The sequence below is a fragment of the Cyanistes caeruleus genome, chromosome 4 (assembly GCF_971803275.1).
Source record: "Cyanistes caeruleus chromosome 4, bCyaCae1.hap1.1, whole genome shotgun sequence".
NCBI lineage: Eukaryota > Metazoa > Chordata > Aves > Passeriformes > Paridae > Cyanistes > Cyanistes caeruleus.
In genome coordinates, this window is record NC_141704.1 from 20,209,775 (window position 1) to 20,229,656 (window position 19,882).

General features: G+C 38.0%; 1 protein-coding gene across 10 annotated transcripts; it reads left to right on the forward strand.

The window, feature by feature from the left end:
* The first annotated feature begins 607 nt into the window (after positions 1 to 607).
* On the forward strand, positions 608 to 14,596 carry ZNF800 (zinc finger protein 800). Of its 10 annotated transcripts, none has more exons than XM_086886955.1 (6): positions 608 to 886; positions 1,475 to 1,585; positions 3,812 to 3,907; positions 7,236 to 7,379; positions 9,747 to 11,502; positions 12,896 to 14,596. In XM_086886955.1, coding segments are annotated over exons 2-6 (2,058 nt in total). In that variant the 5' UTR covers positions 608 to 886; positions 1,475 to 1,524; the 3' UTR covers positions 12,897 to 14,596. The 10 variants fall into 10 exon arrangements, with proteins under 10 accessions (XP_086743081.1, XP_086743075.1, XP_086743077.1 ...); XM_086886949.1 differs by having other exon boundaries at positions 12,900 to 14,596; XM_086886956.1 differs by having other exon boundaries at positions 747 to 886; positions 1,478 to 1,585.
* The last annotated feature ends 5,286 nt before the right edge of the window (positions 14,597 to 19,882 follow it).

Genomic DNA, 19,882 nt, shown 5'->3' on the forward strand with positions numbered 1-19,882 from the left:
AATGATGTGCTTATTCCTGACATTACCTTACAGATTTTTCTTCAACGGCAGAAGTTTTTCCTTAAGTGTATGAAGACTTAATCTTATCCTTTCCTTTGGCAAAAGCCAAGAATCATCTTCTCAACAACCCGAGGTGCCTACAGAAGAGCACTAAGAGAGCACAGGACTAAGCAGGACCCTGTGGAAACGTATCTGGAGCCACCGGCTGCCCTGCCACTCACTGCACTGCACCGACGTCCTGTAGCCGGTATTTGCCATACAGATCACACAGTTCTCTTTCAGAACACGAGTTTTTCCTCCGGGTGTTCAAAACATTAACCTATCCTTTTCCTTGGTAGGTCTATTAGAACAACTGGAGGTTTGGTTCATCTCTTTTTATACTAATGTAATGGCGCAGACCAGGCTGAAAGGGGGCAGAAATGCCAGCTCCAGGGACGTTGGCTGCTCCCATTTGTGTCCGGGCATCGGTGCCCTCAGGGCAGCGCTGCGCATCACGGGCGTGCGCGGCGGTCAGCGCGGGCCTTTCTCCCCACCGGGACAAAGACGGAGCCGGTTCCCGCCGCGCGCTCCGTCCGGCGGGTCGGTCCTGTGGCAGGCGCCGAGCCTCAGCCCGCCCGGGGCTCCTCCCGTGTGCCGCCACAGCCCCGCGGGCCAGACCCGCCCGGCCGCCCCCGCCCCGTCCCGCAGCCGCTGCCCGGCACCTGTGCGGCCGGCCCGGGGAGCGGCGGCCGCGGCGCCTGCGCACTGGGCGGGCGCTCGCCGCCAGGACCGCAGTCACTTCCTGCCCCCGTGCCCATCCGGCTCCGGGGTCAGCGGCCGCCGCTCTGGCGGGACAGGGGCGAATAAAGTTTAATTCGGGGAGGGGGAAGCCGCCCGTCTTCTCCAGGTAGGGCCGGCCCGCGGCACCCGCCCGTCGCGCCCGCCCCGTCCCGGCGCCGGCGCCCGCTGTCACCTGCGGCCGCGCGCCCCTCCCGCCCGGGCTGCGCGTGGCGGGCGGCGGGCGCGCCCCGCTCCGGCTCCGGCGGCGCCGCGGCAGCGCCCGGCCCGGCGGCGGGAGCGCCGCAGCCCCGGGGCTGTCGGGGACGCGGCTTGTCCCGCGGGAGCCCAGGGACACGTCCTATCGGTGGGGCTGCGGGACGAGGCTGCGAGGTGGGGACGGAGCGCGGCAGGGCCACCCACGGCAGGGGCGCGGGGCCGTGCTCGGTGGGGAGGACGTGCGGCCGGGCCGGGCTCGCTGGGGAGGGCGGTGGCCGAGGCGCAGGTGGCGGCGGGGCGGGAGCGGGGCCGTGCTCGCCGCGGCCGTTGCTGAGGGCGTCGTGAGACCTGCGGGAAACAATGGGAACTTTCTCCTGCGCCAGCGGTGCCGCTGCCTCCGGCCTGCCCGGCCGTGCTGCCGTAGGAAGTGGGTGTGTGGGCTTGGCGCGCTCCTGAGCCGCCTGTGCTTCGGCGGTGACAGCCAATTTCCTTATTTTAGCAGAAACGAGCTGCTGGATGTAGAAGGAAAGTAGATCGTGCGCACAGAAAATGCCTCTAAGGGACAAGTGTTGTCAGACTGACCACCATCACCATGGATGCTGTGAACCAGGTATAGTGGTGTGTGATGGATGTTTTTCCGATGGATTCGGATGTTTTGCATATCTCCTTCATTAAAAGCTTACAGAAACTGTTGTGAGGATATCAAATGTGTATCATTACTGACAGTTCTATGAAAAGTTTCTGAATTTTTTTTTCTTTTTTTTTTCTTTTTTTTTTTTCTTTTGGTATCCTTGAGCTGTCACCTTAAAATCATTTCAGGAAGAGACTATTTTACTTCCTGGATGTGGGATAATCCTCAGGCCAACATATGGGCATTGTATGCAGTGAGCAGAGGAAGGCAAGAAGTTGTGTAAAACAACAAACCCTTTTGTTTCCAAAAAGTGCGGTGTTCTCAGGTTTTTTTTGTAAAATAGTGTTTTTGGCAATCATTTGCATTTGTTGTTTATATTTTTACCTTGTCTTCTCTGGTGAGCTCTGGTGAAATTTAAGATCTTGATGGGGTTTTTCTCCTCTGAGACTAAGTTCTAGAACAACGCTACATTCCATGGCTGAGTGATGTGAAAGATGCCATCAGTGGAAACGGTAATGAATATTCTGAAGGTTTAGCCTTCATCAGGTTTTGATGCTTTTGAAATTATTCTGCTTGTTGTTATAATTGGTATTTTTGAAGGCAGTTTTGTTTCTTTTTGCCTTGTTGTAGAGTTTATTTGGATGTGTTCACTTACATTTTTGAAAGAAAGGTGCTTTATTTGGATGCTTCCACTTTTGTTTTGACAAGAAAGGGATCAGTTTGGGGAATAAACAGATGAAAATGTGAGCATAGTGACTTCGATTATGCCTCTTTTGTGATATGTAATTTTAGAGTAGATATTGTTCAGTGAATAGAAATGTTTCTTTGTGTTGATGATGAAATGGTTTTGAGTTTTCTAATGCTTTCAAAAAAATGAAAATATTTTTCTTTCCTGACAAATTAACAATGATGTGTTAGGTCTGCTTCATCTGTGTTACTCTTCTTGATGTCAGTAGGTGCTGTACATGCATATTAGAGGCTGTATACAAACCAAAATGGTTTATTTTGAAGTGTAGGGAGTAGGCTAGTGGAATACAATGTGTCATTGTGTTAGAGAGATCCAAATGATGAGCTGATTTGTTATGGTTGTTACATGTTTGTATATATAATAGTATGTTATGAGACCACGATAGTTGGGTGCAGTGTTCATTCTGTTGTCCTTTTTTATAGTGCTTTGTTTTCTGATGTTCTTTTCAGCTAGAATTCATTTATAACCTTTTATCTTTTAGCTCAATATTCCTGTCAAAATTTGTTTATTCTTTTTGCACTTATTATCTCTAACTAGTTTCATACTATGATTCAACTGAACTTTATTAAAAATATATTTCTTAGAGATCTCAGTGCTTCATTTAGAAATGAAAACCTTAAAATGGGGTTAAAATCAAACCAAGTGGTTAAGGTGGGAGCCAGTTTGTGAAGTACAAGGCTGGCTGTTTAGTCAATCAAAAGTATAAAAGAAGACCTAACTGAAGTTTTTGCAAACACATGCTTCAAGAAGTATTCTTATTATTGTAAATTTGTTTTCACTATAGGCAAAGCTTAATTGCCATATCTATATACAGCAGTGGAGTGCTGTTAAGTTTTATGTGCATAAATACTGCATATTGGAATGGCTAAAAATTCTGATTAATATATGTTTTTGTTTCAATAGCTTTTGGAAGGAATATAATGTGGAATGAAACATCAGAAATAAAGTATTCCCTCAGCAGTTTATTTGAGCCCGAGTAGTTAATGTTGAGTGTAGTTTTCATGGTTAAAAATACTATGATAGGGTTTTTTTGGTATATGCTATGTAGCTATGCTTGTGCTTTTTTTCTGATCATTGCTACTTTAAATTTGGCTCCAGTGTTTAGGTGCATACTGGCAACATTGAAGTAATGTAGTGTGCTATGAAGTATTTGGTAATGCTGGTAATACAGTATTTGGTAATTCTCTTTCATACATGTTGTTTGGTTTTAACAATGGGAGCTTTGAATACGCATTTTTTAAGTGATCAAAAAGACAGCAAACTGTCTGAAGGTATCATGGCTGGAAAATTCAGTATTGACTTTTTTTTAATACAGTATAAGTGAAAATTTTAGAGCAAGGCTACTTTTACTGTAGTCCTGACTTTTTAGCTAGTTTACTGTATGTATGGAAAATTCCTAAATTACAGAAATCACCTGAGTGTTCTCTAATGGCTTATTATCTTTTTATGTATTTCAGTGCATCTGTTGGAACCTGGTGATCCTCCATTATTGCAGCAGCCTCTGCAAACATCAAAATCTGGTATACAACAAATCATTGAGTGTTTTCGATCAGGTAGGAAACCATGCCTGACCCTTAAGAATTTCATTACCGTGTTAGAAGAGTTATATTCAGTGTATTAAAATAACCAGTACCTGACTTTATGCATATTTGCAAAATATCTGTAGTTTTTTGAAATTAGGTGTTCCTTTCAATAAGGGTTTCTGTAGAAAGTAATGAAGATACAAATCTTGCTGTATAGGTATCCTTCAAAAACTTTAAAAATTAAGTTTGTTTTTCTGCTTTGTGTCATTTCTGGTGTTATTATCAGGGAGTTTATCGTAAAACTCCTGAGGCGAAGAAAAAGCTTTATCTTGAATATCCTAAATTGATTTATCATATTTCTTTTAAGGTGTTCCTTGATTGGTTTTGGGAGTTGCAATACATAGCAATGAACAGCTAAACATTTGGGGAAGTATGCCAGGGTTTCCACACTTCTGATCTTTGGCAAACTAAAGATTTTATTTTCACAGCTCTTGGTCTTTAGTGCCACTATACGTTTCTAGATTTTTTCACGTAGAACTTTTACGTATATGAAATATGTTATGTATAAAAGCACTGCTGCTGTGCAATGAGATGCATGTCTGGTCTGAGTCTTGTAAAAGGGCACAGTGTTTAAGTTGTCCACTAGCATTTCAATAACCTAATACAAAAATAGGTTGCGAGATTATTCATTAATATTCATTAATATTCATTCATTTTTTAGTTCGCTTGAGATTGCTTGAGGCCTCAGATACATGACACAGGCTTCTTCTGCTTGGAGCAGATTAATGCTACTGGTAATAGCACAAACTATTTGCGGGTACTTTGTCTCTGAGTTACTTCCAGATCATCCTCACTGGCAGGTGTTAAATTGATACCTTACTTTGCTGTCATCAGTCACCTGCATCAGGGAGACTGGGCAGAAGGCAAGAGGTCTTAGGGAAAGATTCTACTGACTAGTTTCAAACAAGCAGCATTTCGTTATGGAAAGAGAGTATTTGATTCTTGTGATAAAGGAACAGAAATTTAACACAGAGTATTGTACATTCCTGTCTAAGTAATTTTATCCAAGGCTTCTGTCATTCAGAGCATTAAGAATAAAAAGTGAATTTGAATCTTTTTTTTTCTAAAAAACTGCTTGCAAAAGGCATAAATTTGGGTATCTCATAAAGAGATATTTATGACTTGTGTTCTCTACTGACTTGTGACTTTGATGTTATTCTAGCATCAACATTTACAGATATTAACAGAATTTGGCAAGGTATCATCTGCATTACCATCACAATTTACAGTTAGATGTAGCTATAAAATAGCAAAGACTTCAGTAAATCTTTCTTCTCCAGTAACCTGGAGGCAGCATCTATTGGCACAAGATTGACTTGTTGCCACTGTCTGCAGTTGGCGAAGAATAGGAGATGATTTGTTTTCCTCTGCCTGCTGTGTCCACAAAACCAGTGGATATTTTACATTTTTTTGCTGTATCCAGAAGTTTCTGGATGTCTGCAATTTAATTCTAAAGGACCACTTATTTTTCTTTACTCCCAGCTGTGAAAAGTTTCACAATTGCATAAGGATGATTTGAAGCCAGAGTGACTACCATGTCATATAGTATGAGCTCCGATATGTAATAAATTTTTTAATCTCATCTGGTAATTCTTAAATCCCGTAATTTGTATTGGAAAAAAAACATTTCAGTCCTGAACAGGAGACTGAATAGCAGTATAACGGGGGAGTTATACCAGTATAACCTTGATTGGGTAATAGTGGAGAATATTTTTATTTTTTGAGACTGAGGTTTGTGGTTAGGGCATGCATGAAGAGTGTGGAATTTTATCTACATGGAGCATCTTCAGTTTTGTTCAGCTGAATTTTTATATGCAGAAATTCAAATGTTGGTGACATCTGAGTAAACAACCTGCTTTTGGGGGAAACTGTAAAATTTTTATTTGTTGCTGTATCTAAATATTTTTCCAGTTGTCTGTAAAAATGCAGATCAAATGAAGGTGAGGTTGGTAACACTCAAAGAAATAGCAGTGGATATGTCTTGGGAAGGCATAGGAGGGGACAGGAACTGTGGTAGCCTCAGATAGTCGAGTTTGGATACCATTTTTAAGGAACTGTAGAAGAAGGCACTGCTTTGCTGGAAGCTTTGTAGTACTATTATTGCACCAAGAAATGAGTTTTTTTGGGGAGGCCCTTTTTTATTGAAGAACTATTGCCTATCATGAGATTATTAATATTTGAAAGATTTTAATTTAGAAAATAGTTCTGCAGTGTGACTCTGAGTTTGATCTTTGAATGGAATTCTTAAGAGAAGTGTAATGAGATGACAGAACACTTGACCTTGTAGTTCAGCTTGAAGAATGTCTTGCTGCTGCTGTTCCATAGGTGTTTGATATTATTTATTCATGGTCTGGTTTTGTTATATTTTTGCTTGTTTGATAAGTCTTGAGTAATTAAATTTTAAGAAAAATCAAGATAGATAAATTAGCTGAACTTTGTTAGTTAGTGCTCCTTTCTAATTTGGGGTGGGTAAGCATCATTTAATAGTCTATTGCTAATTTTAGGCCTTACATTCATAATTGTCATGAGATGAGAAATGAAGGAGTAAGTTTGAAGTGTAAAAAAATGACAGGAACTGGAATACTTCAACAATGCTAGATCTTACTACCTTTGTATACAATGCATAATAGTCTAGAAAACTGGCATATTTTATCACGTTCTCTGTGTTTTAATGGAGATCTTTCAGATTTCAGTTGTATGTGTTTTCCTTTCATCAGGCTGAAAATATGCCTACATTTCTACTGTCTGAGCTAAGCGTCATCATCTTGGAGTTGGGTCAGATATCTACATGTAGTAACATTTCTTGACCTGTTAGTTATTCTCTCTGTCTATTTTATGCTTGAGTTTTTTGCCTTACCAGGTGCCATTTCTGTGTGAAATAGCTGGATGTGTCTTGTTCTTTTAGCACTGTAGGATAACCCTAAAGAAAAATACTACAGGCTTCTTTAAATGCTCTGCGTACTTCTTCTTTCCTATTGGGCAATTGTATTGCAACAATCAGATACCATAGTAAGAAGTCTTTTCTAATGTTTGGTGTTAGTTTTTATTATAAATCATTGCACTTTCTCTGTAAACTGTAATGTGTGTAATCCTTGAGGGGTTTTCACCCTAGTCTTGTCTGCATAGTGAAATTTGGAGCACGTATCATAAGCTTACAGTACAAGTGAAGTAGCATTAACAAAAGATAAAATGCTGTTAAAATTATTCATGGTCTAAAATGTTTCCACTTTCATGGGATGATGTGAATTAAGAGATGAACAGAAAGCCTTCCTTAAGTGTAATATTTCTTTTATTACAGGAACAAAACAACTTAAACATATCTTGTTAAAGGATGTGGACACCATTTTTGAGTGTAAATTGTGCCGGAGTCTCTTCAGAGGGTTACCAAATTTAATTACTCATAAAAAGTTCTATTGTCCTCCAAGTCTTCAGATGGATGATAGTAAGTCTTATTAATTTAAATGTTTAATAAAGCTATGTGAAGTTGAAAAATCTATCTTTCTTTACCATTTACACAAATATACCTGAAACAAAAATACAAAAAAGAAATGGATCTAAATTTCTGTGGTAATGTGTGTTACCATAACACTTTCATGTTTCATGGAGGAGCTATAACAATGATTTTATATGAATTGACAGCCAAGAGCCATGCCAATATCATAATTAGATAACTAGTTTGTACATCTAGCCTTTTAATTAAGTGTCACTCTTAACACTTTCTGTTCTTTCTTCCCCTTTTCCTTTCTCGTCTGTCCTTTACTGTGGAGGATACCAAAAGCATGTCAAAGACTGGGAAACTAATCTCACAGAAAACAGTGGCTCTAACAGGGTATTTCAATTTTAGTTCTGATGGACTTGGGCTGCTCCTGTGAAGTGAAAGGTCAATTTCCTTAATATTCTTCTGTACTGAGGAAGCCCTTACAGTGCTTGTGTCATGGATGCAGTCTTTTGGTCTTAGTCAGTGTGAAACACAGACTGAAAGTTTATGCTTTTATTTAAGGATCTGTGCTTGAATAATGCTGTCTGTCTCTTTTCCCCTGCTTCACTTCATTGTGTGCTGCTTTAACATCTTCTATGTGGTCATGCCTAGCTCTAGATCTTTGTTGTAGAAAATAAACTTTATTATTAAAAGCAGTAACTTAAATGATGAGGGATAAGCCAAGAATGATATTTTTATGGAAAAAGAAATCTATTGCAGTCTCTTTCCAGTGATAACTTTTTGTTGATCTGAGTAAAGCTGATTAATTTGGAAATGTGTCAGCATTAAAAAATGTTTTGTAAAGCTAATTACCTTGATCCCTTAACTAGATCAATATAGTTGCAATGAGGCTTTTTCTTTCCTGATTAATGCCTTCCTGCCTTAATATTTCAAAAATTAGGAACAGAGATGCACTTTAATGATTCTTTTCACACATGGTGTCAGCTGAAAGGAGAAGGTGAAAAGGCTGGTACTGTCACCTTCCTTAAATGAGCTTGCTTGGCCAGTTAGAGTCACAGAGCTTCTCTGTGAGAAGGGGTGACTCGTAGTTTGAAAGCAAGGTTAGAAGTGCATGTGACTTTAGATGCAATAGTTTCTAAGCAAAGTAAGGTTATCCTGAGGAGAAACTTCATGTCCGGCTCCTGGCATTCTATCATTTAACCTTCTGATTAACTTTCATATGTTAATATGAAATAATGTACAAATAAAATAACTTCCACTGTTCACTATGAGAGGTGCAAATAAAAGGAATAATACTACACACTCAGAATAAAACTGTATAAATACTTGTGCTTTATATAAAATTGAGTAGTTGTTGAACTAAGTGGGAGTTTTTTCAATAGATAAAAGATAGTGAACAAGAGGCAGGAATAAAAGTTCAGCGCACTATGGTGAAAAATTCACACACTCAGTATAGTCATGAAGTAGTCTTAAAAGATGCTATAAAATAGGAAGGACTTCTTCCTCTTGGTAAAAACTATATAGATAGGCTCATTTGAAACTGACTGAAAAAGCTGTTAAAAATTCAGTGTTTAAAAATGGGTTTGGAGCAGCAAAACAGCCTATATTTTGTACTGACACTTTCCATGTGTTGCTGGGTGTGTGGAAGGAATAACTTTGACTGTGGGTTTTTAATTAGCTGTTACCAGGACTCACATCTTTAAAATTTTCCACAATAATTTGAACTGTATCATCTCAGAGCCTCACCTTTTTGCTGTAGGACCCCAACTTCCTAGTTGTGCCATTGGCAGATGCTTTGACTGTCGCACTGGGAACTGGAGCACTGAACTAACTTGGCGTTTAAAAAGAGAATATTACTGAGACCTGTAAAATATTTTCTACTTTTATCTTTGTGCAATGCTCAGGTTGCACAGATGTTTCATTCTTTGGTAAGGATTGTTCAGAATTCACAGAGAAGAGCTTATTTCCAGAATTAGGTTCCTTTATTGAGAGTGCCTGTATCCCACAGTAGGAAAATTGGTTTTTAATGATACTTCAGGCTTAGTTGCAAGCCTGCAGAACAAGCTCAGTCAAATGATGTTATATTTGCAATTGATACAGTTTTTTAAAGACCAGCTTAATTCCAGTCATACAAATTTTTAGTTCAGGTGGCTTTCACATTAGCACACCAGGAGGGTTATTTCCGATGTTGGCTTTTAATAAAAAGGCAACTTGTAATGATTACTCAAAGCCTTTGAATGTTCAGAGAGTACAAAAGAGGATTTGTGGAAATTTAGAGACTGAATTCACATAGTGGTTAAAAGCTACTTTGAAATTTAAATAATTGGAAATTGCTAAATCATTGAAAAATACCTTTTCCTCTTTCCACAGACCTCCCAGATACAAAAGATAAGCAGAGTCAAGCCATAAATAACCTTCTTGAAGCAATTTATCCAAGGGTAGATAAGCAAGAATATATCATTACATTGGAACCTATAGAAACTAATCAAAATGCTGTATTTCAATATGTGTCAAGGACTGATAGCCCAGATGAGAACACAGAAAGTAGCCATACCCCTGATCAAGCTCCAGTACAGATACAGGAACCCAGCACTGAGCAACCCAAGACTGTTTCAGCCCCAGCTCCAGTCCCAGCTGGGGAGGCTGTAGAGTTACCTCCTGCTGATCCTGTTACAAACAAGGTGATACCTACTCCTGAAGAGCAGCCACCAGCAGTAAATCCTGACTTGGACTCTCTGGATAATTCTGATTATGGCCACCAGTTGATTTGTTGCCTCTGTAGGAAGGAATTTCATTCAAGACGGAGTGTACGCCGGCACATTCGAAAAGTACACAAAAAAAAGATGGAGGAGCTAAAGAAGTACATAGAAACAAAAAAGAAACTAAACCAGTGCTCTGCAAAAGGACGAAATAAGAATGTTCTTGTAACACTAGGTAGAAGTTGTCCCGTGTGTTATAAATCATTTGCCACAAAAGCCAATGTAAGGAGGCATTTTGATGAAGTTCATAGAGGATTAAGAAGGGATTCCATTACTCCTGATATAGCTACAAAGCCTGGGCAGCCTTTGTTCTTGGATACAGTTTCTGCCAAAAAATCTTTTAAGACCAGAAAACAAAAGTCGTCTTCAAAGGCTGAATACAATTTAAGTGCATGCAAATGCCTTCTGTGCAAGAGAAAATATAGTTCACAAATAATGCTGAAAAGGCATATGCAAATTGTTCACAAGATAACTCTTTCTGGGAAGAACTCTAAAAGAGAGAAAGGACCCAACAATGCTACCAATGGCACAGAAATAAAAGTCGAACCAGCAGATTCTGTAGAACCTTCACCCCCTTCCATTGTGCTTTCTCCACAGAATGAATTAAAGGGAACAAATCATTCAAATGAGAAAAAGAACACACCGTCAGCACAGAAAAATAAGGTTAAACAGGACCCTGAAAACCCTAAATCAACTTCTAAATCAACCACTAAATCAACCTGCAAATCAACCACTAAATCAACCCCTAAATCAACCAATGCATCTGCTGCAGGTGGCCAGCAAAAAACCAGGAAGCCAAAACTTTCAGCTGGCTTTGACTTCAAGCAGCTTTACTGTAAACTCTGTAAGCGCCAGTTCACTTCTAAACAGAATTTAACAAAACACATTGAATTACACACAGATGGAAATAATATTTATGTTAAATACTACAGGTGTCCACTCTGCTCTTACGAAACGCGTCGCAAGCGTGATGTGATAAGACACATAACTGTGGTTCATAAAAAGTCGCCACGCTACCTTGGGAAAATAACGGCAAGTTTAGAAATAAGAGCAATAAAGAAGCCAATCGATCTTGTTCTAAATAAGGTGACAAAAAGAGGCTCTCAAAGGGATGAAACAAAACAGATTGGTTCAAAACAGGATGTCACCTCTAATTCTCCCAATAAAAAGTATGAAGGAACTGATGTTGGTATTGAAGTAAAAGTAACAAAAAACTTTTCTCTGCACCGATGCAATAAATGTGGGAAAGCATTTGCCAGAAAAGCTTTCCTGGAACATCATAAGAAAACCCACAAAGCAAACGTATCTCATTCACCTGAAGAAAGTAAAACCAAAGGCAGAAGTACAAGATCTAAAGCTGTTGTCTGGTGAGGAAAAAGAAAAAGTGTTTTGTCCTTGTTTTTATTTTTTTTATTTTTTTAAAAAAACCCCAACAATACCACTTCATTTTCTTCTGCTTCAGTTGATTTATTACTGAAAATGTATTTTCTCATAGACTTTATCATTTAGTGGCTTAAATGCCAAAGTAGATGTCAAATTTGGTGGTTTTTTTGGCTTTTTTTAGCATTTTGGAGAAGAGTTAAAATCTAAATATTGTCATTGTAGAAAGATGGAATGTAGTTTATACTAAGTTTAAAATGTTTTAAGGCATCTGTTGTAATCAAGTGAATATGCATACACTTTTAAAATAGTAATTTTCTAAAATTAGCAATAATTTTGTTTGAGTAACTCAACTCAATTAACTTTGCTGTGACCACTTGAAGAAGTACTAAAAGTACTAAAGTAAAAGCTTATAACAGAAAAAATCTCTGAACTTACTGGAATTAGCATTTGTGAATTTAATTTTTTGTTTTAATATGTATTGCCTACACACTGTCAACAAAAGTGCATAGAACAGTTTTTTTTGATGTAATTTGGTTGCTTAGTTGCTTTGATTTAAAATCATTATATGGGTTAGGTGCCTGCAGATACCTTTGACGTCATTAAATTTAGAATTTCATTCTTTTAATGCTTATTTATATAAGCCTGTTTTTGGAGACTTGTGGTCATTTAGTGTTTTAAATTGTTCAAATCTTATCAAAGTTTTTGCTTTAAGCATCGATATGTATTGAAGTCTGGGCTAGAATTTTCTAAACTTCTGCTTATGTGGTGTTCTGAGAATTTTTTTAGACTTCGAGGGATTGTATTTGTAGTTACTCAGTTTTCCACAGCCTTCATGTTAAAGGTGGCCTATTTTTAGAGGACCTTTTAAAAAAGAAAATATTTGTGTGCAGCCACTTTGTATTCCAGAATGATCAGTTGGTGGCTGAAGGTTGGGGATTGTACAAAAACATGATGAAGAGAGACTGTAATGATACTTGTAGGAGTTTTTAACATCCTTATTCAGAATCATCTTTCTAGCATATTTGGTAAAAAGAAAACTAAGTTATATGTGCCTTGTTCTATATTTCAACTCTGAAAAGCTATTTTCTGGGAGGTGATTTGACTTGAGTTCAGCTTTCACAGTGAATAACCACCTCGTTATGTTAAATTGTGATGTGGTGCTTTTGTGACTTCCTAATCAATCCTGATCAAATTAGGCAGAACTTCAAAAATGAACTGAGTTGAACCCTGAATTATGCTGAATTCTAGAGGGGGAGTGACTTCTGCATTTTGAATAAGAATTAAACATTTAGCCTTAGAAATTATTTATGTTGTGTACTTTAAAACAGAATTATATGGGTAAACTCAAAGTATTAATTTATTCCCGTTTCTCTTCAGATAGGTTCAAGTGATGTTCGGAAAGTTTGAAGTTCATTTGAATGAAAAAGACCTTAGTTTGTTGTTGGAACTGCTAATTCTTGATAATGGTACTATAAGGAGAAAATACTTTCATAAGGTGTTTTTTTTTTCTTATTATATTAATAATCATTCTGACTGCTCGTAGGACAATACCACTTCCCAAAACACTGAAGTAGTTGAAGTGAAATGCACATGCTTCTAAATTAGCAGTTTTCTCTATGCAGTTGTAGTTTGACCCAGTATAGAACAAACTTCCTGAAACTGAAAAAGAGTATACCAGAGACAAGTTAATGAACAGCAGCTTTGGAAGAAGGTGGTTTTTCCTCATTTAGGAAATCTTCAGAAAACTCATCGTGCATACTGGTCCTCCTTGGTAGTGCTAATTGATGGACAGCTCAAACTTTGATGTGATATCCTACTTTGGTAAATGTTGTGTTACATACTGTTTTAAATTTATTACAAATGAATGTATAAAAGCAAACAATGTAGTGTTTATTGGCTGAATTCTACTAATTTTTAGTATTTGCCATAAATTCAGTTTGTTCATATTGACTAATTTCCTAGTTCAAGGACATTCTGAATTTCACTGTGCTGAAGTTGCTTCAAAGACCTCCATTTTGTTTCCATATGTGGTTCATAAGAAAACTTTGTAAACATCTAGGAAGTTTACAAGAATATCCACATTCCTCTATTCTTTAATTTTTTTAAAAAAAAATATACACAAGCACTTTAATGATAGTTGCAGTTTATTTTTTCAGTTTATTTTTGAAAGATCAACACACTAATGTTAATATGAAGGTAGTGAATATTTGCTGATGTATTATAGACAATCTGTGCACAACCACTTATAATGTTAGCTTATTTCATTAAATATTAATAAAAAGGGAGGATAGTTTGGGAGAAACTCAAAATATATTTTCTCTCAAAATCATAAATGACCACTATGTGTAGTACTTGACTTTGTGTAATTGGAAAATATTTTAGATAACTTTTTTTTTTAACCCTTTAATTAAGATTGTAGTAAAACAGTTGCATGCCTACCATGATGAAGTTCTTGGCAGGTTTCATTTGATCATGGGTTCTGTTTTGGGGTTTTTTTGTTGTTTGGGGTTATTTTTTTTTTGTTTGTGTTTTTGGTTTATTTTTTTACCTTTTAGAAAATAATTTGTTTAGTGATTTGTGTCAAATTGCTACAATTTGAAAGGTATTGTACATCAGAAGAAATACCATGTTTTTTATATCGGTTCACTCCCTTACTTAGGGAGGTGCCTCGTGTTCATATATACTTTTTTTGTATAAAATATATCTAAATGTTGATCACAAGATCAGGAGTAAAAATGCTTTTATGGATAGAGAACTATTTGGCCCTGTTAGTGCATTGCACTAAAAATACTGTGAATGGGAATTAAGATTGTAGCTTTGCTCAAAATGTTCTATATTGAATGTACATGCTTTTGTTTGGGTAAATGTACTGTATTTGATGGAAAATAAAGCAGACTGGAAATGATTTTTAAGTGGGCATAAACAAAAAGATGTTGTGTTTGTAAACTTGGGATATCTGTCACTGCACAATTGGAAATTACATTGTTTGCGTTTTGTAAAGTTTTATTTGTTGATCATTGAAGCTAGTTGTTTGTAATATTCTGTTAAAATAAATGTCTTTTTTTTTTTTATTAAAAATTTGGCACTTGTGGAGTGAACACTTCACACTGGTGGTCAGCCCTTGCTGTGTTTTTGGCAAACACTGCCCATACTGGCCTTTTGTTCCTTGTAAAGGAGTCTCTTCCTTAGCTGAGGAACTCTTGTTAGCCTTTTAGAACAAATATTGAAGAAGATAGGCTATGCTGAGGTTTTTGTTTTTTTTCAAGAAAATAGGATTACCTGGATTTCCATTGGAAATAACATTGTTGGCTGCTGAAGGTTCCTTCTTTTCATGGTTGTATATAAAAAGGAACTGCCATAACCATTGTTTATTCTTTTATAAAAGAAGACATTAGGCTATTAATGTAAGTGCATTTTAAATCATGTTCCTGAGTACCTGTAGATTAAGATTGGGAAATTAAAATGCAAACATAGGGGTAGAATAACTGTTTGTTTCTCTATTTATCCTTTTCTGTTCTTTATCTGCTGTCTGTTCTGGATAAGTGTGTAATCTGCATTTTGTAATATGTGAAGATGAAGTTACTCCTATGTTGAAGGTACGCTTTCTACTCACCAGCACACTGGATATGAGTTTTTAACTAAGATGCTGTCTTGCATCATTGATGAGGTGCATTGGTTTGGCTCGTTTCACTTAGGCTAGCCAAAGACAAATGTGATTTCTTTCATAGACTTTCAGATTTAATGTTGAGTCTTTTTAAAAGCGTTTTTATTTGGAGTGAATGTTAGATACTTTACAGAAAACTTTTGGATGATCGAAACATTTTGTATAAAATTTCTTTTTTTTTTTTTTTTTTGAAGTGACTCTTTAAGTCTTCTAATGCTAAGGCTTGAAGGGCTAGCTTTCAGGGACATGAACACCTATTTACCAATGAGGGAATCTCACTGATACGGTTGCACCAGGCTTGCTAGTGTCTTAATATGCTGGCATGTGTCTCAGAATCATCTTTTCTTTAATTGTCTCTCAGCTGAGGTTGTTGGTCTTCCTGGTTATTTTTATGTTTGTCTTTATTTTTAGAGTGGTTTCCGGTTTTATGTTTTACGTGTCTTTTCTGTCTGAAATGTTAGGCTTGAAGTCCTTGTAGTGCTTGGTTTCCTCAGTTTTGTAGGAGAATAAAGAAATCTCGCTTAGCTAGTTGATGGTCATTACCACCATTTATTTTTAATTGGATTCTCTTGGGATGAACTTAAATCTACTGTGTGAAGGATTTGTGTAACTGGTCAGGTACTTGAAGTGCTTAGAAAATGAGGTCAGTTTTGAGTGGTGGCTGAAAGAACTGTGGGTAGGTATTTTACATCATTCCCTTTTGCTGAATAGTGAAATACAGCAGTTGATTAACCAGAGGTAGAGCAGTGTGTTGTTTGGAGTGTGATGGGTAGAAAAGAATGGGCTTTCAATGATTTTATTAATGGAGAATCTGTGGTGTTTGTATTAATGAGGAGAATTGCTGGCTGGGTATAAAGGTTCTCTGCTTATCATGGAAAGGGCATGGGAGGGGAAGCTTTAGTTCCCTTTTTAAGGGAGCTTGTTTCACAGTATCCATCAGTTACAGTCTTAAAGTAGTGATTTCAGAGACACAAGGTGGAATGTAATTTGAAAAGCTAGTTGTTTGGGTTCATTCATCTCCTTGGGTATTAATCAAGATACTGATCATTGTAATGGAAATGTTGCATACTTGAAGTAATATCTCAAATTAGGAAACAATATCATTGATTTTGGAAGATTTAGTGGGAAATGAAGATCACCTGGGCCTTTGATAGCACATAGGCCAAACACATTTTTCTGCAAAACAGATGAAGCTATGTATTGCTTCACTGCATTGCCAGAACAGTATTCTCATGGTTGTTTCAAAGTCTGGATGGGTGATGAGAATGTGCTTTTTCATCTTGCTCTAATATTACTCTTCAGAAATAGTTTTTATGGTGGTTTTGCCTCAGTTATCAGTGGGATTGAGGTTCTCTGTGTCAATAATCTACTGCACTAAATTTGTTAGCATCTGGTAATACTGGTATTTTTTGTTTTGATGCTTTCCTGGTGTTTCAGTCTAAGGCAACTCGGATGTACCTGGTCTGTGTTGTCAGCATAAGCCTTTCCAGTGCTAGCTGCTTAAGCTCTCTTGGCTGAGCTGGATTTACTCTTTCACATTTCTTACGTGCTTTGAGCTTGAGAGTCAGCTCCTCCATTAGAGGCAAAACAGGCTGTGTTGATGATCTTCCACAGCTGTTGATGTTATCTGAAAGAGCTGAGTGGGCTTGGTGGCAGAGCAGAGACCGAAAAGCACAGTCCAGGGTTTGCAGCAGATCTTATGAGTACATGTGCTTACATTTTTTTAGTCTGTTGCTCAGATGTTTTCTTCTCCAGGATGTTGTGGTTTTACAGTTCTCAGCTTGTGACTTTCTGCAGCATACAATGTGATTGTTTGAAGTTTCTGTCTTGTGGCAAGGCAGATGGGGTGAGTCTTAGACTGAAATAGATGTGTAAATTGTAATTCCTTTCCTTCTAAACATACATCTAAACTTCAGCTGTTCCTTTCTCTTTGAAGAAACAACTACCTAAGAATGAACAGGCCTGAAATGGATGTATCATTTTTTAATGTGTACAGCTGCATTTTCCATAAAAAAAATATGTTCATGATATTGACAGATAAGATCAATAATTTGACTCAGGTATAAGAGTGGTAGTAACTTTCCAAATTCAGTGAGACATTTCTTTGCATGGTGTCAAACTGGTAGTAGATCAGGTGGTGGCTGGGTTGACAAGGCTTAGGGTGGGGTGTCTGTGCTGTTTCAGAATACTTGTTCCCATTAGTGCAAGTGAGGAAAACAAGGTGCATGACTTTGTTGACCTTGCTTAGAACTGAACAGAATGTGACTTTGGTCTTTTTTATTAAATCTCTACATAAATGTTGCCATTTGCTTCCTCAAGGAACACTTGGATATGCAAAAAAATTAGCCATTGTAAAAATGGTGTTTGACACTGAAAAGACTGAAGACTGAAGTTTTCTTAAGTGTCAGTAAAGACCTGAAGCTTGGGCTGGAATCAGTTCAGTTTGTGCAAGTCATTGTTTTTGCAGTATAACAACATGCAAGCATCTCATAAATTGTACTTCATCTGGCACTTGCTATTCTGAGTTACTGTTTAATTATCATATTTCATGATTTTAATTACAGAATTTGCTTTTCTGCTGTTCAAGGTGATACTGGAGATAATCTGCTTTGAAGAGTTATTTTCAAATTTTTGTTTTTAGTATGCTGTCTTTCAGTGTCTTTTAGTTTTCTTATCTGGGTGCAGTGGTAGGATGTTTGCTTTTCTTGTTTTCTCTTTCTGTAAATGTTAAGGTAAGTAACTGATTGCAGCAGTGCAGAGTCAGGTATTCGCTTTTGTTTTGACTGAGACTTTCATAAAGAAATTTTATCTTGGTAAAATGTACTGAGAAGCGTGGAGAATACCTTTGAAACTGAGTGCCTGCACAGCTGTGGACTGACCCATAGAGGCTGGAAATGACCACCAAACTATTAGCATTCTTGGCTTCAAAACAAGACCGGTAACAGATACTTCTGCATCTTTGAAGAGCAGAAAAAACCTGTTTTTTGTATCTTAGAGCTAATTTTCTCATCTTAGTAGTTGTTTGCCTACTGCAATATAACGCATGGCAATATAATCTAAAAGTAGTAGAATTCCTAATATATTTTTAAACATTTTTTGAGGGGTAAGGCTTAATATGTGAGTAAGGTTCTGTTAAAGAAGGAAAGGACAAAACTGTCACTTTGATAGCTATATTAGCACAGCTACAAGACAATTTTATTATTCTTTCATAAAAAGCCTCTTCCCTTGTGGAAGGTGTTTGATGTAATTTTTGTTTCCATTACTAACCCGTCTCATTACCAGTAAAAATTTTTAATATTTTCCTGTTTGGCTGTGGTTGATATGCATATCATGTTAGCTTCTTTAAACCCCTAATTTTTAAAGGAGAAATTTTTTTTTGTTTCTGCTTTGAAAGCCGCTTTAAAAACACTTGGCATATGGTAGGGTTGGTCAGTGATTTTGGTTTTTTTTTTTTTTTTTTTCTGGAGGATGGGGTGATCCAAACTCCACTGATTTGGGTGTTCAGATTTTGGTTATGGAGTCTTCTAGAGAGTGATTTTGAAAAAGACAAGAAGAGATCCAGGCAGGAACGATGTGGATCCTCTTATATTTATGCTTTTAAAAATAGTTTAGTGAAACAACTGCCAGAAGTAATATTTCTCTCCCTGCACTAAACACCTGATAAATGGCTCCAGAACCTCAGGCCCTGTCCAGCTCTATTTTCTCACTATTTCTGTGTGCCTGAATTAGAAGTGAAGTATTTATTTTTCTCTGGTGTTGTTTTTGTTTGATTTTTGTTGTTGTTGGGTTTTATTTCTTTCTTTTTCATTTGCAGTTTGGTGTTCTTGGACTGTTTTCTCCTGAGTTGTTAAATTGTTTTTTGGAGAGGTCGAAGGTAATGTGTAATTAAATTCAAATCATTACCAAACAAATACTGGTTTCTCTGCTCCAAGGGGGCTTGCTGCCTTTGGAGCTACAATTTCTAACTTTGGAACAAAAATAAATGAGTCAATAAATAAAATTAGTAAGAGTAACAAGATAACTATAGCAAGACTTGAGGCTTGTGCTTTTGTTTTGAGCTGCCTTATACTAGGTGCATGTGAGGGGAGCAGGGTAATTTGTACCCCATTCACTGCCTTAAACAATTCTTGTCTTTGCCTTGGTATAAAGAGTGAAATGCTTTGGGCAAGTGTTTCATGTGTGGACAGGAAGGGCAGTAGGGCTGTAGCTATTATTAGGCTCTGACTATGCACTGCCATAATGCCACGTCCTCTTCCCTGGACCAGGGATACTTTGGAAGAGGAGTCAGAAGACCCTGAGCCTGGAAGAAATCTTACTTTTGGAGTGGTGGATGCAAGCAGAGCAGCAAAAATAAAACCTTTCCGTGGGGGCAGATCAGGGCAGGCAGCTCAGAATTGTGAGGAAGGTTTTTCAGATTTGCACTGGCTCTTGAGGAACGGAGCCTGAATATCGGTGGGGAGTCAGTGCCAAGGAAACCCAACAGTGCCTCGAGCATACCTTGGTTCTTTTCTGGGATGGAAGGGGTGAGCTGGGCAGTCGCCCTGCACCGCCTGAGCTGCTGCTGCTCTGACTTCCAGAGAATGGAATGCAAACCAGTGATTTCAGTTTCAGCTGTTTCCAAAGCAGGCCTTCCCGATATTGCCGTTGCCCGTGTCCGCCTGCCGAGGCCCGGCGTGCGGGGCTGAGCGGGCGGTGTGCCG